Source organism: Pinus tabuliformis, chromosome Q, assembly GCF_031772625.1.
Source record: "Pinus tabuliformis cultivar Carrire ecotype Pingquan chromosome Q, CPIR1, whole genome shotgun sequence".
Classification (NCBI taxonomy): Eukaryota; Viridiplantae; Streptophyta; class Pinopsida; order Pinales; family Pinaceae; genus Pinus; species Pinus tabuliformis.
Genome location: NC_142296.1, coordinates 1,358,659,263 through 1,358,684,016, shown reverse-complemented (window position 1 = coordinate 1,358,684,016; position 24,754 = coordinate 1,358,659,263). Strand labels below are relative to the sequence as shown.

The following is a 24,754-nucleotide window of genomic DNA, read 5'->3' as shown; positions in this document are numbered from 1 at the left end:
TAAGACCAGACATCATTGTTGCTTAACAAGTGATGGAAACACATCATCACTTTTACATTTTAAAATGCAACAAATGATTTACAAAAGGACGACCATGACAAGCTAACATATCTAGAAACCATTTTCACTTATTGTTGTGAATGGATCATCCCCCTGTGGTGGTTTTTCTTGTCGAACAATTGTTTCACCTGGTTCATGCACTGAGACTTTGTCTTTAAGGCATTGCTCTGGATGGAGCCTCCAACAAGTGGTTCTTTGATGGCCACCTATGTTGAAAATACTACAATAGGTCTTCTTCCTCCAGATCCACTTAACATGTTTCTTTACCTGCTGTTGAGAGGGTCTTTCATGCCTCCTCCTTTTGGGTGTTGCTATTCTTTTCCAACACTAGAAAATGTATGGTTGTGTAATCCACAAAAGGTACATCTTTTTCGATTCCATGATTTACATTCATCTTTAACAACATGATTATAATCGAAATGAACATTCAAATATCAAGACTGGTTATACCTTTCCTTGCTACCACTGGTGTCATTATGGCGACGAGATCTTGCCTCAAATCCTTCCTTGCAATGGGTATTACCATGGGATGATGGGGATGTGTTCCCATCATTCTCTTTCCTCGATGATTTCGATGATGTCTCGGAAGAATTTGACACCTTCGAGCATTCTCCCTCGGTGTATCTCAAAACCTGAAAATCGAGGTCTCTGGACAACCTCCAATGGTTGAGTTATGCCTTGGTTACTAACACCACGTTCTTCTTCCTCATTGTGCCGCGTTCTGGTAAGGAGCCTCATGTTTGTCCCTGTAATTGGGATCTCCAAATCTCCAACAGAAATCATACTATGTGAAGATGAAATTGAAAGGAAATCAACATCTTTTACCTCCGTTGTCGATTTGGAAAGAAATGATGAGGGCTTCTCATCATCTGTTGTTGGTGGTTCGCTAGTTGTCTCGGCGCATTCCCCAACTTCCTTTCTGACATACCCAAGTCCTGCTCGATGGGGTAATTCTTCTACTTTGATGGGGTTGACAATGCCTTGGCCATTAACGCCCAAGCCTTTTCCTTCATACCCCATTCTCTTCAACAGTTTGGAGCCAATTCCTGTGGTATGATTTTCAAAAACAACGAAATCATCATCAAGAAACATACATGAAGATGGAGAACTACTTTTTACCTCACATGGGTCACGCTGTAGCTTTTCCAAGGCCTCGTCCTTTGCTTGCAGCTGTCGTAGAAAACTATGTTTTTCCTCTTTCTCTTCTTGTAGACGCATCTTCAATTCAGCATTCTCTGTTTGAAGATTCTGTTTGTTGTGCTTCAGTTCTTCCAGGGCCTCTTCTGTGGCTCGCAACTGAAGCTGCAATCGCTCCTTTTCCTTTGTCTCTTTCTGTAGAGCTTCATACATTATATCGACCCTTTGGGAAATTTTGAGCATGGTCTCGTACATCGATTTTTCATCCTCTGTCGCTACACGTTCCATTGTTCATGCTTGCAATTCACATCCATGCAAATACCGCTCTGATACCACTTGATCCAGGTCCAGGTGTGACAAAGGACCCTTACAAGACCTTTTACTTTCGTGATGTGTTAGATTGCATTTTTAAAAGAACATAAATGAATACATCTGCATGTTGTAAAGAAGAGGAACATGACTTTCATCAACACATGAAAACATAAGCCGTTGATAACGGAGTTTGTCCAGGAGGGACTACGTCTCCGGGCCCCGATGTCAAGATGGTGTAGGCCGCTGCATTAAGTGCTGCCAATAGTGATGATGTACATAAGAGGTGATGTCGTTATCATACAAGGAAATGCCCTCACGCAGGATTGGCTCCAGAGATGTTCTGCTACAGGAACTCTCAGTCAAAATGACTCCTATCAGTATGACATAAACTCATGCATGATGATAGTGAGCATCCTGCCAACATGGCATAAAAGGGATCTCAATGCAAACATACACGGTGACACATGAGTATCCCATCAACATACAACAAAGGGATCTCAAACAAAACATGACGAATAATGACAACAAGTACATCCCACAAATGATTCGCATCACATCAAGTAGGAATCACGAGACACGTAAGAAGCAAGATCCCAAATCAAACATCAAACAAGGATCAGTGTAACACAATGCATCTCATAGCAATAGAAGTACATGAACACATTGCATATACCTCACATCCTGGGGCCATCTGAAGAAAAGGATGTCAAACTGTTGAAGTTGTCCATGCCATCAATCTCGCGACGTCGAATCTCATGGAATGACTGCTCGCACGTCGAATGTTGCCACCTGCACTCCACTTTGAAAAGTGGTTGAAAAATAAAATGATCAAATGGAAAATATGCATGCACCATCAGATTTGTGGCGTTAAATAGTGCAAAATCAATTGTCAAATTTATGAATTCTGAGAAAGTGGAAATCTGGGGCTCAAGGAATCTTTTAGATTCCCTCTAGATTCCTTAAAGATTCCCTCCTCCGAGTCCTCTACAAATCTGTTTCTCAGGTCGAAATTCTGACTGCGCCATCAAGTTCGTGTCGCTGAGAGGTGTAAGATTGACATAAAATTTGTCCAATTTGGACACTGCAAAAATTTCACCCTCCTGAGAATTTCGCCCAATCATGGTTCCCCCTGCATCTTCTCTAAGCTCATGGTTCCACCTACAAATAAATTAAATAAAATTCTGCCTCAGTTTCCATGCACTCTCCTTGCTCCTCCATGCTTGGGCGCACTAATGAAATGAGGGGTTTATATCAATTTTTGGGCGGAGTTGATCAAAAAGTTGTTTCGCAGATTGGTTAGGAATTCCGAGTAATAAGGAGGAGGTTGGGTGGTCAAATCCTGACCCCTCCATATTAACACACCGTTTGTTTAAAAAACTGAAATAATATATATATGCATTGGGCGGCCCGCCCCATAACCTCCGCAAATTTGAATTAATTGGGGGGCGCATTTATTTGAACAGTTACATTAAGTTTTGTTAGCGTGTGGTTGTTGGTGTTTGGTGGTTGGGCCGCCCGTGGTGCAGGCCGACCACGTGGCCGGGTGGGTTCGATTCCCACCGACCCATTAACATGTATGGCATGTGTTTAAAGGGTGGGGGCGTGGGTCGGGTCTACCGGAGGTGGCCCACCCACCACCCAATATATATGATACAATGCATACATGGGATGGAGGTTGGAGGGTCGGTGGGGGTCATGGCCCGTTGACCCACTTTTTAAAAAAAAAAATTGTTATGTCGTTTGGGGGTGGCGGGGGTGGTGTCCCGCCACCTCATTTATAATTTTTATTTTTATTTTTATTTATAATAGGGCATTTTTTTAAATTTTGTCTAACATAGGGGTTATTAGAAAAATTAAAGAGGCAACAATTTCGCCCACTTTCAGGAGCTACGTTTCATGCCTCGGGGTTGGTCAAATTGTAGGACACTTAAACCTGGCCCACAACCCAACTTTGACCAAAACTTTGACTAACTCATTCTCCCTCATACGAGCTCGGATTGACAAACCGTTCGCACTGTTATGATCAGGATGACGAGATATTCAACATGAACCTAGTTAGAGCACAATCCAAACAATTTGATTTTTGAGCCCTCTCTGAGTCCTCTGGGACTTCTACCTATGTCTGGAGCCACCTAGATCATCTGATTATAAGACAACCCGATAGCTTACTAGTGGTTAGGTTTGACTACCTTAACTCTTAACCAGGGTTATAATATAATCTCCCTTAGAGTCTTCTACATCATAATCACATGGCTAGACCCTTTTTCATGAATAACGGGGTCTGACGTGGCATACTCTTGAATTATGGTGGTGAAAATAAGAAGGTCAAATTCTGAGTGGCATAACTTTCACATACATACTCTTATTGACATAATTCTTGCATCGTTGGAAATGACAATGTGTGCAGAATAGGAAATAAATAAATAAATAAATTATTATTAATGATTATTTATTTATTACAATGAATAAATAAATAATTATTAATAAATAAAACAACTATTACTAATAATTAATTATTTGTTTATTTATTTATTATAAGTCATTTATTTCTCTGCAATTTTTCATTTCTTAATTTAAGTTTAGGTTTTATTATTTATTATTTTAGGATTTTAGTCAGTTGTTTTTAATAATTTTGTTCATCTATTATTTATTCAGCTTCCCTTTGTTCGTTTAACTCTTCTTTCATTCACTTACTCATTGTCCTAATGATGGATCCCCTTTGGGATTTGAAATGTTGACAAGATTCATATAATACTGTGGAAAATCCGAACTATCTTTTTCCATAGGAAAAAATGTACAGTGTTAAAGCAACACAATTTTACCTCCAAATAATGTTGTTTGATGCCTCAAAACACTGCTAGAAGGTTTCAAACCCCAATTTTCCAAACTGGGTCTCACTGGTAAAAATGATCTTATGAGGTGATTCCTCCACTTTTTCCACTCTAAAAGCATCAAGATGGATGACAAACAATATAATGATATCTGGATCATCTTCACAACTTTTCTATGATTTCTAGATCCCAAACTTCTACGGTTGTCTTGAGGCCTTAAATGATGTTTTTTGCGTGATGAGGCTTAGGTAATAGCCATAGGATTTTGCCTTAGCCCTAGTCGGAATGTGTAATTCTCGGTTAGATCTTTCCCATGGGCTATCGAACACACAAAATAGAGATCGTTTGCAAAAGTTACTACCCCAGGAATTTTACGTACATATTTACCCCATCGGGGCCCATAAAGCTTTTGGCGTTCCATCTTCTAGGGTTAGGCTTTTGGACCTATAGGGTTATTTTATTTATGTTAAAAAGGCCATTCTATTGGCCTCTTGTAATTTCTTTTGTGAATGTGGTTAGCTGCCATCTCTATATGTTTAGAAATAATTGCCACCATTCTAGCCAGTTTGCGTTCTACAATATTTTTCTATTTTGTTTATTACTAGAAGTTGGGTTTCCACCATATTTTTTTCTATGTGGTTCATGGACCCCAGAGATTGATGATCATTACGTTCACGAAATATTTGTACCATGCAGATCCACCCAAAGGGATCACTTCTTGTTGGCTTAACAATGGAGCCTCACCTCGAAGGTGTCAAGAGAATTGGACCCGTGACTTATCAATATCATAGGTACCTTAACGACAAGTAATTGACCAATTGAGCTAACCCTAGGGGCTTGGGTTTTCACCATATTATTGTAATCTCTATTGTATTCTTTGTGTGTATTCCATTTGCTTTCCTACATTTCATTTGATTCCTTATACAACCCAGATCACCTATACAACAAATTATCCATATCTTGCTTGTGTGCTTGTAATGTTTCATGGCCTTAGGAATGGTTTCTAACGGCAATGCTCTTGATTTAAAGCTAGGTTTAGGTTGGCTTAAATACTGAAGCAGTTGTTGTCGATTCCCCTTTAAATTTTAGAGAGAAAAATGTTTATAATGCATATAAACCTAACTTGTAGTCATTATTTTACTTTTAAAATAATCCTTGATAGAATTGATTATCAACTAAACTCAAACACCCTCCTCCCACATCTACCCAAGTAACCATGTCAACTGGGTAAACATGTGAAGAGAGGCTACTATGATTGGATTTGACCTCCTATGTGACCTTGAGGAAGTGGAATCGATGGAACACATCAACCAACCTATCCACATTAGCAACAGAACCCTCAGGAGACATGTAAGCCACTTAGACATCTTGTCCCTCGGTCCCATTAATATTCTGAACATCTTAGGCCTCAGTCACTCCCATGCTATAGGAAAGAGAGTGTCCAAACACCCAAATTCACTCTCACAGGCTTGCCTGCCAGTGACAAGAGACTAAATTTGTCAGTGTTATGCCAGCGACTCCGGGATTTGAGCCACTTTTTCAGGCCCAGAGCCCAGGTCACTACCCAGAATGGAATGACAACTCGGGAACAGTAAAAGAATAGGGAAACAATGATGCAAAAGAAATAAGTTGAACAAGGCCTTAATCAGACCCTAACTAGCCATGCCAAGCATTTCATCAAACATATTATCAACATGTAACCTATAGGTGTAAACAACAAAATTAAGTGTAGGGATCTCATTCTTATCTAAGAATTGCTATGAACCATTTTTCCCTCGTGTCATTTGCTGCATTATCATCTACTAGGCCATATATACATTATCCATTCATTTACAAGTAAAAACATGTCGAGAACCATATATAGTTGTTTTCATAAAACATACATATAACCAACATAATAGGGACATAAATATCATAAGCATATCAGCCATAAAATCCACATATACATCAATACATATACACATGAAAATCAAGGGAATGAATTTCTCATTAATGAATGTAATAAACTAATTGGAAATGGGACTACCACGTTCCAACCGACCATAGAATGGCCAAGCCAAATCTCTCTTCAGCCATTCATCCCCGTGCCATATTCCAAGCATGAATGTGGGACTCAAACCAAAAGAACCAACCAGGGCATACCGAGGTTAAACCACCTCACCCTCATCAATAGAAACTAGGTTTTACCTTAATCCATCCTGAATCACTAGGCCAACACAATGAACACATCATAACCAACTTTACTGTGATCTCCACCTGATCACTAGGCCAAACATGCATGGATGCCACCAGATTTCTCCACCTACACCGCAAGGAATTTTCATGTCTCCTTGTCTCTCAGGCTTTACTGCAATCCATCCTGGATCACTAGGCCCTAAACCGAGACCCACTCTCCAAGCTTTACTGCATATCCGAAACTCGAGATTACTAGGTCCAACGAAGAGCAAACCACCTCTTAGATTTACTGTATATCCTGCCATTCACTCGCAAGGATTCCTAGGCCCACCGAGGCAACACAATCCTAGATTTGCCACAACCCACAATCTGGATCAGGGGTCACTAGGCCAGTGGCTTAACTGTGATCAACAGTCTAGTTCAGGGACCACTAGGCCATGTGCTCTATCATTTGGAGATCCACCTCACTTAGCTTTGAATCAATTCGGCATTCTAGCTTAACCAAAACATGAGAACCCCATCACACCATGGCTATCCGGAAATTGCAAAGCTAGCCTGAAAAACATTTTTAAACCTGGCAAAACCCATTCCACAACAACAAAGAACCACATGCAATATCATGCATGACAAATCTATCAAGGAAAACACACAGGCAAATCAATACCTACAAAGCATCCTGATGTAGCTTCTTGATCCTTTTCTTCCTTGCTTGATCTTTTGCTTCCTCTTGCCTTCTTTGCCTTTCCTTATCCCATGCATAACCATAGAAAAAACTTGAGCCAAGATTTTACATTGACCAAGAGCTTGCCAAATGATCCTCGTAAGCCTTCTTATTAATGAGGCCTCTATTTTCTTCATTTTCCATTATTTTCCTTCAATTTCCTCCTCACATGCAACCTGTGACACCTCACCTTACTTTTCTCCTAATTTCCTTTATTTTCATAAATAAATGTGCCAAAAATGGCATTTTGCCTTTCCAAATCCTTAGTCATTGCCTTTGCCAATTTCCCTAGCCATAATAAACCGAATCAACACCCATTAGGATGTTTCCTGCACCATTCAACTTGGAATATGTGTCCCATCGACCATGGTCTTATATATATTTTCACATGAGTTTTTTTTTTAATCAGGGCTATTATAGAACCCTCCCCTTTGGCGGAACATCGTCCTCGGTGTTCAATGACACGTATACCCAACAAGATTGCCAAAACGTACTTCCCATGTAGCTTTATAACATAGCTCATTGCAGTATTTACAATGAAAGGCCTGCTCAAAAGAAAAACATCATGACAACATGATAACATACCGCATACTGGAGCTTTATAACACAACTCGTTACGGTATTTACAATAACCACATATACACATATGTACGTTTGATAAACCGACAAATAAAAGATATGATGTTTGCATCTGCAACAAAGGAATCCAGAGGCTCACACCTCCACCCTCAAAGTAATACCACGATTCACCTCCTTCCTAGGAATTCCAGAATCCACTGCCATAGTCAAATTTGCATGCAATGTCCAATGCTACAATCTTGTGCCACTTGTCCTCTCAACAAACAATTACCGACTCATTGTTTTGGTGTGCTCTCCCAATATGCATCTAATTCCATTTGGTAATGTTAATGACCAAAACCAATATATCAGTGACCTTCCCTTCTCTGCTACACGGTCCCTTGGGCAATCTGGTCACCCCTTTAATGCAGTCACTCACCTTCCAAGTTCCCTGACATCTCCTATCTCGGGAGATCCTTCCCTTAGAAAGGCTTCCTCACATCGGAAATTCAAACAACCAAGGAATATACCTGCCTCAAACCATGATACCAGTCATAGCATGCTCATGGCAATCAATGGACACTATTGGGTACCAGTGTCCCACAATGGCCCTGCTCCTGAAGTGCTTTACCAACATACTGCTACATGTTCCAATTTCTTTTGCTGCTACTGCCAATTCTTGCAATCGATTTCAACCACCCAACCAGGCATGTTCATGCATTCCTGTTCCAAGCACATAATTTTCATTAGATTCAAATAAATTGAAATAGCCTCAAATCATACCTCATTGGTAGTTCGTCAATAAGGTACATTTGCAATTCTGTTCACTTCCTATCACGACAAGTCAAACTAACTGTTTGATCAAAACATCATGTATAAACATATCACCTTAGGTTAGCTCAAAACACAACCATCATCGATCAACATCATAAATCACTTGTAACCATCGTAAACCAGAATCATAGATCTCATGTAATCATCATATACCATAGTCATAAATCACATGTATAATAAAACTGAAATAAAATGTTGATACTTATCCTTTCATCAATCCTTAGCTTCTACCTTTGTCTTTATTCCGTACGCACTCCGGATTGATTGCCACACCTGACAAACATCTAGTGCCTTCTCCTCAACCATGTGCACATAGATATAGTGTGCATCACACACATACAATTACACACGTCATGCAACACCATGCAATACATGCATCTACACCAGTACCATATGTACCACATGTACATCGTACCACCTGTACACTGTAACTAACTGCACAACATGTGCATAACATCACATGTACACGGCACCACCTGCACAACGTGTACACAACGCCACATGTACACTGCACCATTGTACAACGTGTACACAATACCACATGTACACAGTACCACACACACGACATGTACGCAACACCATATGTACACAAAGTCACATGAACTACATGTACACAAAACCACCTGCACACAACGCCACTTGTATAACATGTAAATAACACCACATGTACACAACACCACTTGTACAGTCATGCACACAACACCATATGTACATAGCGCCATATGTACAACATGCATGTAACACCACCTATACATAACATTGCATATCCAACATGCACATGGCACCATTTATACCCAGCACTGCATATGCAATATCCGCATAACACTACATGGACATAACATCACATAAGCAACATGCGCACAACAATAGTACCACATATCCAAAATGACACTGTCTTTACCAAGCAACCTTGCTTCCAGTGTCTTATCCATTCTTGTCCCAGCATGTCACAGACCATGCTGCTTTCATTTCGTTGTTGTATCCCTTGGTATAACTTGTCCAAAACATAGACATAATATAATCGCATAGTATCAACTCATAACCATATGATAATGACCATATATATTTGTCATGAATATTCTTCTCAATTGATTCCTCGCAAGACCAGGAACCTCTTCATGCCATTCGTTTGCGTAAGCAATCATTCTTCCACAAGGACGATTCCTGATGACCCTGTTAGACGATGACATAAATACATAGATACATACATATATAATCATTAGCATAAAACAATCGTCATTTTGTTAGACAACAACGTACATACATACATGTATACCTATATAAACATCAACATAATCATGATCATAACATAAATACTAGATAATATAAGGTCTAGGTTAAGAGAACTTCCTTTATTTATGCACAATATGCACAATATTGAGAACAATTGTTCCCAACATAGCCAAGGCATCTGGCACCTCAGATCCATTTACTTTACCTTTTCTTGTTACCTTTCGCATGTCTGTACTGCCACCGTCAATTTACCACTATGGACCAACCAGTCCAACCAACTGTCATAGTCTTACCTTCCGCTACACTTACTCATGCACAAAGCTTCATCTGAGTCTTACATTACTTGTTGGGTACCACATAGCTCTCCCCAAGCTCCATTAACTTTCCTCTTTCCCAAACAATTTCTAAGACTCAAAACATAAAAGGTAATACCAAAAACAACGAAGAAGAAAACCATGAAAACGAATAACAACATGACACCACAAACAAAGTGGCATATTAATGCACCAAACACACACAAAATCACAAATCAAGCGCAACAATCACAAAAGACCAAAAGCACAAGACTAACAACAAACACCATGACTCGATCCCCATGGTTCCCAATGCTTCCAAAGAATAGCTCAACCTAATCCTTCTTCGAGATTTCATGGAAACCTCTCTTGCCATGCAACTCCCTACATCATGTTGTCATTAACACATAATTGTTAGTGCATAAATAAACATAACAATACACCAGTTACCTCATATTGTTATGCCAAGCACATTTCTTGCAACTGAACACATCCACACCATCTCTCAAGGGACTCCAATCCTTTGACAGAGCCACCTGCAAGTACATGTTCATGAATATAGCATGTATCCACATAATGTCCAATAAGATCAAGGTTAAGAAGACTTCTTGTAGGCAAAGCACTCATTTGTTTGGAATTAGGGTTTCTAAACATATCCGAAGGAATTCTTGCCCAATTTCTTTTTTTCACCTTTTTCCTTGCTGCAAGCAAGGCTTGCTATATATTGTCACATCACCCAACTGTTAGTTATATAAACATATCAAGTGTTACCTTTTCACGCTAATACCTAACATGTTTCCTGCAACTGCTCACATATGTCAACCACATGTTCCAAATATCAAGACAATCATATCTATCAATTTGAAATCAACTTTTACAAACAATCATGTCATAACCCATAGTCAACTCATAGTCATTAGACATAATGCTATGACTATCAACTACATTCAAGTACATATCCACTGTCTCAACACATATATGTTAGTACAATCATCTTAAAACAAAATCATTTGAACACATACTCATATTATGCAATTCATCAAATGTTCAACCAACTTGCAAACATACCATGTTAAAAGAATCAACAAGACGACATATAATCAAACCGTCAAGCACTGAATATACGACATAAGCGAGCTTATACCTTACTGTATCTCAGGGGAGGCTATCTTGTCTGCACAATCAATCCATATTAGCATGATATAACTTCACAACATATCTACTCAAACACAAGTAAGAACATGCTATCCATAACAATCACCGACTAACATGTTCACATCCTAACTCATAAAAAAATATCATTTACGCATAGCAATCACATATGTACGATTGATCTAGATTAGTACAACACAATGCAACACAATAAGTTGACTCATACCTGAATGTTGTAACCCTAACCATTTGCATAGGCCAATCCAATTTAGCATGATACATATAACATTTAGATCTTTAATGTAATGAACATAAACATCACACATATGACCAATCCAAATTACAACATCAAGATCTCAATGGAATAACCCTAATCATCAAGTTATCTAACATAAAACAACAACAGAAATGCATATAACCACATGTTACCATCATTTTTTACTATCCGACTCATATGCATATGACTATGCTAATCAACTATCATGTATGCAACCATAACATCAAAAGACATGTAGATAAACCTATTGTATATAACCTTAATGCATATAGCAATCCTTAACTTACATACCTACATGCCAAACATACAATACCTATATGATGATCTGCTCTTATCCCAAAGTCTAATGTTGCAACCTCATTATGATGATCTGCATCTCCTACTCTATCTCAGCCAGCACATTAGTATCATAACATAACAATATCACCCTGATGACCTAAATTGCCTACCATGACTTCGTAAGGCATGTTTGACCTACTACTCATGCATAACTATAACCAAGACCATACATGCATAACAATTGCATATAGACATAAAACACACGAGTACCACACCATATCCACATCATTCTGGCTAGAGTTCAGTCATCAATGCATGACCATATCAACTTCACAAACCATGACCTCATGCATGACAACAACCATTACTCCACTATACGCATTGCCACATACAACCATCAACATGCATAAACAATACATAATCAACTACACATACGCATGAGCGCATGTAGTCGAGCATAAGCAATCAATACTTGTAACCAACCTACAAGACTGATACATGTAATCAAACCTACAAGAATGTAGCCTAACATACAAGGATGTAAGTAGGCGACATAAAATCAACATGTAAGCAACATATAACAATACGTAACGAGTCATATACTCATGACAATGCATTCCACAAATCAACATCAAGTTCCTCATGACAACCTTACTACAACCATGATCAACATTATGCAACGCAACAAGCACATGGAATGAAATTGTAAGAGACACACATGCAACTGACATGCATGCATGACCAACACACACCATCCATCAAGTCCGAGGGGCGAAACATTCTCTGATACCACTCTGTAACACCCTCCTCCCACATCTACCCAAGCAACCATGCCAACTGGGTAACACATGTGACGAGAGGCTACTATGATTGGATTCGACCTCCTATGTGGCCTTAAGGAAGTGGAATCGATGAAACACATCAACTAACCTATCCATGTCAGCAACATAATCCTCATGAGACATGTCAGCCACTCAGACATCTTGTCTTTGGGTCCCACTGATGTTCTGGACATCTTAGGCCTCAGTTGCTCCCATGCTATAGGCAAGAGAGAATCCAGAAACCCAAAGACGCTCTCATAGACTTGCCTGCCAACAACTAGAGACTAGATTTGTCAGTGTTATGCTAACGACTTCGGGATTTGAACCACTTTTTCAGGCCCATAGCCCAGGCCACTGCCCAAAATGGAATGATAACTCAGGAACAATAAAAGAACAGGGAAACAATGATGCAAAAGCAATAATTTAAACAAGACCGTAATCAAACCCCTACTAGCCATGCCAATCATTTCATCAAACATATCATCAACATGTAACCTATAGGTGTAAACAACAGAATTAAGTGTAGAGATCTCATACTTATATGAGAATCACTATGAACCATTGTTCCCTCATGTCATCTGTTGCATTATCATCTATTAGGCCATAGACACATTATCCATTCATTTACAAGTAAAAACATGCTAAGAGGCATACATAGCTGTTGTCATAAAATATACATATAACCAACATAATAGGGACAAAAATATGATAAGCACATCAGCATAAAATCCACATATACATCAATACATATACACATGAAAATCAAAAGAATGAATTTCTCATTAATGAATGCACTAAACCAATCGGAGATGGGACTACCACGTTCCACCTGACCATAAGAATGTCTGAGCCAAATCTCTCTTCATCCATTCACCTTCGTGCCAAATTCTAAGCATGAATGTGTGACTCAAACCAAAATAACCAGCCAGGGCATACCGAGGCTAAACCACCTCACCCTCATCAATAGAAACCAGGCTCTACCGTAATCCATCCCAGATTACTAGGCCAACACATTGAACACATCATAACCGACTTTACCATGATCTCCACCCGATCACTAGGCCAAACAAGCATGGATGCCACTAGATTTCTCCACCTGCACCATGAGGAATTTTCTTGTCTCCTAGCCCCTCAGGCTTTACCATATATCCTGCCATTCACTAGCAAGGATTCCTAGGCCCACCAAGGCAACACAATCTTGGCTTTACTGCAACCCATAGTCTAGCTCAGGGCTCACCAAGCCAATGGCTTTACCGTGATCCACAGTCTGGTTCAGGGACCACTAGGCCATGTGTTATATCATTCAGAGATCCACCCCACTCATCTTCAAATCCATCTGACAATCCAACTCAACCAAAACATGAGAAACCCATCACACCATGACTATAAAAAATGGCAAGGCTAGGCTGAAAACACTATTACACCTAGCAAAACCCATGCCACAACAATAAAGAACCACATACAATACCATGCATGCCAAATCTAGCAAGGAAAACACACATGCAAAGTGATACCTGCAAAGCATCTTGATATAGCTGCTTGATCCTTCTCTTCCTTGCTTGATCTTTTGCTTCCTCTTGCTTTCATTTTCCTTTCTTGATCCCATGCATAACCATAGCAAAAACTTGAGCCAAGAGCTTACACTGACTAAGAGCTTGCCAATTGATCTTCAGAAGCCTTTTTATTAATGAGACCTCTATTTTCTTCATTTTCCTTTATTTTCCTTCAATTTCCTCATCACATGCAACATGTGACCTTTCACCTTACTTTTATCCTAATTTCCTTTATTTTCATAAATAAATGTGCCAAAAATGTCATTTTGCCTTTCCAAAGCCTTAGCCATTGCCTTTGCCAATTTCCTTAGCCATAATAAACCGAATCAACACCCATTAGGATGTTTCCCCCACCATTCAACTTGGAATATGTGTCCCATCGACTATGGCCTTATATATATTTTTACATGAGTTTTTTTTTAACCAGGGCTGTTACATAAACTACATCACTATGAAATCAACTAAATATAGTTCTCTTTGTACATTATTAAGAATATGATTAACTTTTAACAAAATAATACATTTATGTATACAAGCAGTATAACACTAATATTACTATGATATACAAGCACTAAAACACTGACATTAGCATCAACATATTATACCAAATCACTCACACTATACCTACACCAATACCTAACAAGACAACACATCTACCAAACATATAATATACAACATAGAAACAAACATTCATAAATGACTAATATTAAACTCTATCACTCACATTATTACATCCACTAAACATATAATGTACTATATACACACAAACTTTCACAAAATAATTCCACCTTTGAACACTCACGAAGCCCATCACATCCCTATGAGGGGTGAGTATTAGTCTTTAACGTTGTATTATATCAAAATACATTAACATCAAGGACAATTATGACGATATGTTAGCATTGATCTCTTGGCATTGTCTTTTTAGCGAAAGGACTGTTAGAAAGTTGAGCCAACTCATATCAATTTGAATAAAAAAATGATTGAATTACAAAAAGAAAAAAAATAAAATCCCATAAACTATTTAAATATCATGGATGTTAAAATATCATTCATTTAATTATTTGCAAATTTTTTCATAACGTGAGTATAAATTATTGCAAATTTATTTGCTCCGAGCAGTGTGGTTAGCAGTGAGTAGTGAACAGTGAGCAGTGTGAGAGCAGGGAGCTTTTATGCAGTAGAAGTATCGAGCAGCGAGCAAGGAGCAGCGAAAACTTGAACAATAGGGAGTTGTACGAAGTAATCTTAGCATTTTATAGACCTACATATTTCTCGAAACAGGTTGGAAGACAAATGCATTCAAACATGACAAAGGAACAAGAAATTTCAGAACATGTGGAGACAAATGATTTAGGACAAGTGAAAATTGCCTCGTCCGCCAAAGTTGGGAAGTGGGTTTGGGTCAATGCCAAACAATATCAGGGTATTTTAAAACGAATAGTAGCCCGTCTAAAATGGGAGCAAACAAGGAAAAACGGTCTAAAAAGAAAAGTACTCGAGCATTTCGATAAAAACACTCAAACAAGTCTCCTCTACAAGCACGTGGGGTATTTTAAAATGAATAATAGCCCGTCTAAAATGGGAGCAAACAAGGAAAAACGGTCTAAAAGAAAAGTACTCGAGCACTTCGATAAAAGCACTCAAACAAGTCTCCTCTACAAGCACATGGCAACAAGAAGTCTAGATGAAAAGTCATTGATGATTCTGCCTTATATAGTCCCACATCCACTCCTCTCACTTGGTCATTTGATCTTTATGTGAAAGAATTGTTAAATGCAAAACAAAGGTTGGAGGTTTTAGAAGCTAAAGGGTAGGAAGGAGATAATAAAATTCATATAATAACAACTGAGAACAAGGCTTTAGCAGAAAGAAATAAAGTTTTAATGGAACAAGTGGCATTGCTACAGGAAGCTCTCCTGACAGGGAAGACAAAATGGCAACGCATGAAGGAAGATGTGCAAAACATAAAGAAGTCTGTAGTGGAAAGTACAGAGGTGGTGAATGTGAAATCATCCCAAGATAAAAGGAAAAATGATTACCCAAATAAACAACCATGAAGAGAACGTGAGAGAAGAAACGAAAGGATATTCCACGAAAGTTTCCAAAACTTGGGCTCAAGTTATTAGCAATTCTGCTAATAAGGAAGGAGAAACAAATAATCAGGTTGATAACATGCAAGATAGTGAAGGCAAGGAAAAACAAAATAGGACAGCAAACGTAATTATTAAAGAGGTGAAAGACTATGGGAAAAATGAATGTACTCTTAACCTTGCAAGAGACTTCTTGAAAGATAAGTTGCTATGGCAAGGATAAATTTGCCAAGCATGGAGGGTGGGTAAGTTTAATGGGGAGAGATCCAGGCCCATAAAAGTCATTATGCCTAGCTTGCATGATAAATATATCATTCTAAGCAAGAAACATCTCTTGAGGGGTTCTCGCTTTTTCCTAGAAGATGATTTAACTGTAAAACAATAGGAAGAAAGAAGGGAGAAAATTTTAAAGGTTAGGGCAGCGAGAGATGAAGGCAAGAGAGCACGGATTTATAAAGGCAAAGCTGTGATAACGCAATTTGGACCTCCTTCCAAAACAGAGTAGCGAGATGGTAATAAAGAAGAGGCAACAAACTCTTCAATAGGACATCGCAAAGCAAGGTTAGCATGGGAAAGCAGGGACAAAGACTCAAATGTGAGTCTTGCACGTCAAAATAAATAGCAATCAAGTCATACCCAGGTTTCCTTAAAATTAGTTTGTTTGAACTGCAGAGGTTACCCATGGAGACGAGGACTTGGGTTAGGGTCTATTGCGGAAGATAGAGACATAATTTGCCTCATAGAAACACATGAGCATGAAGGGTGCAAGACACCTCTGTTTGAAGGATATTGGAAGATGGCAGTGTGGAACAAGGCAGCGGGGAATGGCAAAGGGCACGGGGATATCATGGTTTTAGTAAGGGAGAAAGAAGGTCATCTCATTCAGTTAGAAAAGGAAGACTCAAATAAGCAATTCATTTGGTTTAAGATATCAAAAAATGGAAACCACATCAGAATTGCAGCATGCTATTTTGCGCCGCAGGTTTCAAAAATCTACAAAGGTAGAGGGCTTGACCACAAAGATCCATTTGCAGCCTTAAAAACGGATATTGCAACATATTCACAGCTAGGTGAAGTCCTTATAGTGGGTGATTTCAATGCTAGGACTGCAAGTGAGCAAGCCAACATTCTTTGTTGTAAAGATGATTGTGACCCTATTTGGCTTACAAAAGAAAGTAATCATCAGTGAGAAAGAATTCCAGAGGACAAGCGCTATAATCTCTTAGGTGAACAATTGCTTACTCTATGTGGGGCCTTTGATTTAGTCATTTGTAATGGCTTGACTAGATGGGCAAAGTCCGGTAATTTCACTTGCAATACTTACAATGGAGAAAGTGTGGTAGATTATGTAATTTGCTCGCATGGTTTGTGTGAGAAAATGGAGGAAGTTTTGATTGGAGATCAGCTGTGGGACTTGAAATCAGATCACAAGCCAATTTATTTATGTTTCTCTTGGATTGGAAAGAAACAATTAGAGTAAAAAATTCAGCATGTCCAACAAAATCTCTCATAGGGCAGAATTCTTTTGACCCCTTAAAATTGTAATACCTCCAAAATGATGCTAGAGAGGCTCTTCGAGAAGGAGAAAATTACAATTCACAGTCTTCATAGTCATGAATTAACACATTTAATTCTATGCGCACTTGCAAAGTGGAAAAGAGCAAAAATTAAGAAGTTTGAAACAAATTGCTTTCCGGTTAATGCTTGGTTTGATGAGGAATGCAAAAAGGCAAGGAGAATGTGGACAGAGTCAAACAAGGATAACATAAAGCTCAAAGCTTACAAACAGTTATTAAGCAAGAAAAAGGCCAATTTCATGGTTTTAAGGAGGGAAGAACTAATCTTCCTTGGGAAAAATAATCCCAAATTATTTTGGAAGGAGCTCTAACCGAAAAAGATACAAATTGGAAATAATATTACATCTTCTAAGTGGTTTGACTAAGCAAGACAACCCTATGAGTAGGTTCCCAAGGTTGACCCTTCCCCCTTGGTCAACACTGATATTGAACTCTTCATGGTACAAGAGGTAGAGATGGGTATCAAGAAGTTGGGTGTTGGAAAAGAAAAAGACTTAGCCGAACTCCATGCAGAATATCTAAAGTGGGGCTCAAAGATTCTTGCACCTCACATCACAAAAATCTTCAACAACATCATAAAACAAGGGCTCCCCACAGATTGGACAACTAGTCTGGCAGTACCTCTTTTCAAGAGCGGTGACATCAACAGTCCCCCCAATTATAGGACCATCATGATAAACCCTTTGTTTGCAAAGCTATTTGGAAGCATGGTAGAAAACAAAATTAGCAAGTGGGCAGAAGAAAGAGATAAGTGTGCTAAAGGGCAAACAGGTTTTAGGCCTAAACATTCCATAGTTGATCATTGTATAACTTTAAGGCACATCATTGAAAAAGTTTGGGAGAAAAAGGAAGAAGTCTTTTGTTGCTTTGTTGATTTCAGAAAAACGTTTGACTCGGTTCCTAGGGATAAGCTTTGGCACAGAATGGAGGAACTTGGGGTTCCTAAAGTTTTGAGAGCAACTATGCATAGGTTGTATGAAGAGGTGAAAGTCAAAACTAGAACTTCAACAGGCATTTCTGAAAGTTTTAGAAGCGATATCAGGGTCAAGCAAGATTGCCCATTGTCTCCTACCCTTCTTGGTTTATATATCGATAAGCTTGAGGAGTGGTTAAATTCGCAAGGGGGTGATGGTATCTATTTGGGCAAGTTTGTTATAAGGCTTCTTTTGTATGCAGATGACCTTATTCTGATTGCTAAATTGACTCTTGGTTTGCAAGAACACTTACTATCCCTTGAGCATTTTTGTAGAAGTGTGGGAATGCAAGTCAATATCAGCAAAACGAAAGTAGTGGTCTTCTCTAAGAAAATAAAACATAACCAACATAAATTCTACTTTGAAGGCAACATTCTGGAAGAAGTTGCGGATTACAAATACCTCAGAATTGATTTCAACAAAAATCTACGCTGGAATGGTTGTAGAAAGAAAAGACCTTTGGGGGGTTGGAAAACATTTTATGCTTTTCAAAATAGGTGTAGAGACTCAGAGTTATGGGACTGGAAAACCACTCAAACTCTTTTTGGGCTTCTAGTGATTCTAGTGATTCTCTATGGTTGTGAACTATGGGTCAACAGTACATCTGACATGCGGTGGAGACAATTTGGAAAAATTCAGAAGCGTTTGATTACAAACAAATTTAAGATTAAAAGTGCAGTTCCTTATGATATCTTGTTAAGTGAAACAGGGACTGCTCCTATTGAAGCAATTGCTATGGTGCAAGTCATAAGATATTTTAAAAAAATTGAGCAAATGGAAGAGGGTAGATGGCCTAAGGTTGTCTTTAATGATAGATTGTGCAAGAGCAAAAAAACTTGGATGCAACAAAATAACAAATGGTTTAGTAAATAGAGTATTTGCTTGAACGCGTGTCCCATAAACAACAAAGAGATAAAATCTTTTGTTATGGAAAAGTTCCACAAGCGTACTTGGGATAAGGAGCTAGGAAGAAAGAAAAATTACTATATTGAAGTGTTTGATCCCACTCATAGTCATCAACTAAAAGCATACATAGAGGCCAATATGTTTTGGAGAGCCAAAATTCTTATTGCTCAGTTAAGGACTAATTCTCATCAACTCCGTTGTGAAACAAGGCGTTGGAAAACGCTAAAGGAAGTGTGGGAGGAAAGAGTATGCATTTTTTGTTTTTCCAGAAAAGTGGAAACAGAAAAACATTTCATTTTAGAATATGAGGCCTCCAAAGACAACATGGAAAGTTACGCAAATATGCTGGCAGCTAGCTCTTGGGATAATCTATTTAGCGAGGGGTTTGTCAAGAAGCTTAGAGCATTTATTTTGAAGCTTCATTTAAAAAAGACCGAATACATGAAGAAGACGAAAAAACAATCTGTCCTATAAACTATCTTTAACTTCATAGATGTTAAAATAATTTGTTTACTCTATCTATCTTTCTTTCTTACCACTTGAACTACGACGATATACACATGATTGGCAAAATCTCTGATTTCGTAAACCGGGCTGACGTCTCTCTACATGACATGGTATACCCTTACATTTATGTAGTTTAACGAAGGCTCTTAGGCCTATTTGAGACTCCGAGGATTGCATGAATATTCAATAGCAAATACAAATGTTTGCTGCCCGCCTAGAGAAACCTATTCTTCGGAATCTGCTCGGCCCTTATATCCCTGCATTCATATTTTATGCGTTTTCACAACCGAAATTGCAGAGACCCACATTTCCATCCTCGCTAAAATCCTTCCCTCTGCCTAATGTAGACTATTCGAAACATGTTCGCGTTCATGAAACCCCTCCTAATTCCTCAATCCTTACCACCCTATTCAAGAATTTGTCTTCTTTGAGCAGCAAAGATGACGAGTTTTGTTACAACAAGGATACCAAGGAACCCCCCAAGTTATTTGTTGTCCAACCCCGTGTCCGCCCTGAAAATGTGTTGCAGGCCAAGCTGCTTGAAGCTCTCAAGCTTGCAGATTCATTGGAGGAACAGAGGGAAGAGGGGGGTCACAGTCAAAATGACGAAACGAAACAGCCCCCTTATTTAGTCGTACAGAACCCAGGAACAAGATCAACAAAGTCCCATGCAGGTCCAGAATGTTTGAATTTATTTTTTGAGGTATTTGGGTTTTTGACATGGTCACTCTATTAATCTGGGATTTCGATATGTTCGTTGTTTATTGCAGATACATATTTTGGGCCTGGGACTGTTGAGACTGTGAAGGCACATGTGGATGCAATTGATACGGAGGTGGGTCTGTGCTCTTATATTGTTAATTCATGGTTGCTAATATAAGGCCCGTGTTGCAGAATTTTTTTTTAGGACAATTGTGTGCCATAGTTATAATATCGTGCAAATATCAGAGATTACATTCGGCACTGTTCTTGGCATTTTCTTTAATGAATTTCAGTTTTATGATGCTGTATATTCATGTGTTCTGCATTTTGATGGGAATTACTCACTATAACATGGTCATATCCTCCGAAAAGTCAAACGTTTTTGTTTTATTTTTAATGCTTAAAGAAACACACTTTTGAGGGCACAGCAAAGAGCGGACTTCCTTTTGCTAAGGTGCCAACTCTAAGGGTATATATTCTGCTAGAATTTCTCTGGACTTGCATCTGGCCTCGTCCCTTTTGAACTCGTGCCATTCAATTTAGGCAGAATACAGTGACAATGGAATCATGGTCCATCAACATGGAGAACGAATTTTGTTATGTAGAGCCATGTTCAAATCCCATGGAGGACATGTTTAGGCAATGATACTGAGAAAGTGTAATATGTTGTGTTAATGAGGCACGGGGTTCATAGCTCCACATGAAAAAACAAAAGCACCTACTACTACAAGAAGACAATGGAGCCTTGGTGAATGGTTAACACTTTGTTGAGCTCACAAGTGAACCAATACCCATTTGGCAAAACACTTTGTTTTTGTCTTTGTCAAATTTGTTTGAAGGGCCTTGCCAAATTTCTTTGAAATTCAAAGAATGTTAGTGCTCCAAGACAATTTCATGCATTTTGGATTTAATCTATCTATTTTAGTGTTTGTCTCTTGTTATCACCGAAATTAGCACTCTTATGAAAATCCCAACTGCGATGTTACTAGGGTAAACACTTGGGAAATGCAGCATTGTCATCTTAGCTCAATTTCCCCTTCACTTTAGGCCAAATCTTTGAAGCCATGGGGGATTTCCCAATTTATGGAAACAAACTTGTCAAGTATATCGTTGTAATACAGAATACAATTCACCTCAACAAACACAGACCTCAATATATAGTTAAATAGACTAGTGCCAAATGATGATCAGATTCCTTAAGAATATTCAATAAGAAATTAGGGCATAAACTACCTTAATATAATCAGGGTTAGGAGCGAATTAATAAGGGTTGAATCTAAAATAGAGATATTCTACAACAAAAATACCAACCAACAGTTAAATTTCACTCAATAAATACAAAAATTGTTGGGAATCACGATTCCCGTTAGACCAAAACCAACAGGTGTTAGTCAATGATCGCATCGCCAGAGATAAGGATCCACGAGAGGCGGGTTAGTCCATGTTGTGAAACACACAGGGAGCGTTGGTTTATCCAATGTCCAACAATCTCCCCCAACGTCAGCCGGGTGTGTATTGAACTTGTGACCTATGCTCTTATACCACTTGTTGGGAATCACGATTGCCATTAGACCAAAACCTGCAGGTGTTAGTCAACAATTGCATCGCCAGAGATAAGGATCCACGAGAGGCGGTCAGTCCATGTCGCGAAACACACAGGGAGCGTTGGTTTATCCGATGTCTAACAAAAATAAGTTAAGTGCCTCTCCAAATTTCTTTGAAATTCAAAGAATGTTAGTTTTCCAACACTATTTCATGCATTTTGGATTTAATCTATCTATTTTAGTGTTTATCTCTTGTTACCACACAAATTAGCACTCTTATGAAAATCCCAACCACAATGTTACAGGGTAAGCACAGTTGGAAAATGCACCGTTGTCACCTTAGCTCAATTTCTCTTTCACATTAGGACAAAGCTTTGAAGCCGCAAGGAGTATCCCAATCTACGGAAATGAACTTGTAAAGTATATCGTTGTAATACGTGATACATTTCACCCCAATAAATGGTTAAATATACCAGTGCCAAATGATGATCAGATGCAAATTACCACAATATAATGAGGGTTGGGAACGAATTAGTAAGTGTTGACTTTGAAATAGAGACATGCTATAGCATAAAATACCAACCAACACTTAAATTTCACTCAATCAATAAACAAATGACAAAATTGTATTTTTTTTTAACTATGTGGCGGTGTTGGAAAATTAACTAGTTTTGGTCTTCATAATTGTCATTGTACTCATGTCATCATGTATATCTTTTGTTATAAGCAAAAGAAGAAAGAAAAATATTATTTTAAGCACGGGTTTCATGCGCTATTTGTATTGGTCATCTAGGTCAAGCATGCATTTCATGTTCCTATGGTTTGTCTAGTGAAAATAATATTTCTCTTCAGTCAAAAGAGTCTTTGTCATTTGTATAAGACCCTATTGGTCAAGTTGTAACATGTAAAAGATATTATTTTGAGTCGAGAAAGTCAAAATAAGCCTCCACGCACAAGTTGACCCTATTAGTAAGAAGTCTGCCTAGAAAGGACTATTCGACCACATGAATAGCATATATATAGAAAGAGATTCGACTCATTTTGGACACACAACTTTTGCATTTCGATCATAAGCAAGAAAGGAGAAGAAAACAAGAGCGAGAATGAAGGAAGCAAGAAAAAGACCAAAGCGAAGAAAGAAGGATCCGAAATTTTCTCTACTTTTGTCCACATGTGCGAAAATTAGGGTTTCTATAGCTATTGCAGGGTCGAGAGTTGCAGGTTGAGGTTGCAAATCCGAGCTAGGAGACGGAAGTGAGATTTCAAGCTGATTAAAGGAGGATTAACCCTTGTTGACTTGGTTGATCTTTGACCTATTTGGAAGAGATTCTTAGAAGGCTGACTTGGTGCTTGGAGGAGGACTTGGTCTAGGAGTTTGGGTCTTGGATTTCTCATTTGAATTGATTCTATAAGAAGAGAATAATTTCTTTTGGGTTTTCCCCTTTGGAGGGGTTTGGCCTTGGCTTGGAGCCTATATTTTGTGTGCACTATCTTTTATAATCTTCATGGTTTATGCTCTTGATAATTGTTTGATGAAATGAATCTAATTAAGAACAATAAGAAGATAACATAAGTTCACAAGATTTTATCAAGGATAAGGAGAATTGTATAATTAGCTGCCCTAATATATTCTCCAAACAGGCAGTACTTCGTCAATCTATAAACAATGATGATCTTTTATTGGATGTACAAGTAGTACAAACAAGAACTCAAACCACAGTTGATTCCATCAACAAACACTGTAAAGTAGGGCAAATTCAACAAACAAATAACAGGCTTACAAAATCCACTTTCCCAATAGGGATATCAACACAAATGTAGTTTCTAGGCTTACAGAGCTGTAGCTATCCCATTGCCTCCATAAAATTGTTGGATTTTCCTTAGGCCCTAGATTTGATCCGAGGTTAATCACGTACACAAACACACTAGGAACCCTCAACCTTCAAGTACTTTGCATAATGGAAATCTTCATCAGTGAAATCAATTTAGTACACAGTGATTTGAGCCCAAAGCTCGATTATTTTATTAATTCATTAACAAAAGAATCATGGGGCTCCCATAGTAGGGATCATGATCCTTGATCACCAGTACAACTACTATACACAATATTCAAAGTAGGGCTTGCAATCTGCTACTTTGGATATGCAAACTGGCCATAAAAGAAGACAAGAACAAAACCCTTAACTTACTTGTTGATGTATCCTGTCTAGATAAG

At 38.5% G+C, this 24,754-nt stretch overlaps 1 protein-coding gene across 2 annotated transcripts in view; it reads left to right on the top strand.

Annotated features, from left to right (window-relative positions):
• The first annotated feature begins 20,382 nt into the window (after positions 1 to 20,382).
• The window catches only part of LOC149224963 (GTP-binding protein, HflX), a 311,472-nt gene continuing 307,100 nt past the window's right edge, over positions 20,383 to 24,754 (top strand). The window contains exons 1-2 of one of the 2 annotated variants that reach the window (XM_089386363.1): positions 20,383 to 20,967; positions 21,064 to 21,128. In XM_089386363.1, the coding sequence (XP_089242489.1) occupies positions 20,493 to 20,967; positions 21,064 to 21,128 (540 nt within the window). In that variant the 5' untranslated portion in view covers positions 20,383 to 20,492. The remainder of the gene's footprint in view (positions 20,968 to 21,063; positions 21,129 to 24,754) is intronic. The other variant, XM_089386362.1, reaches the window with a different exon arrangement.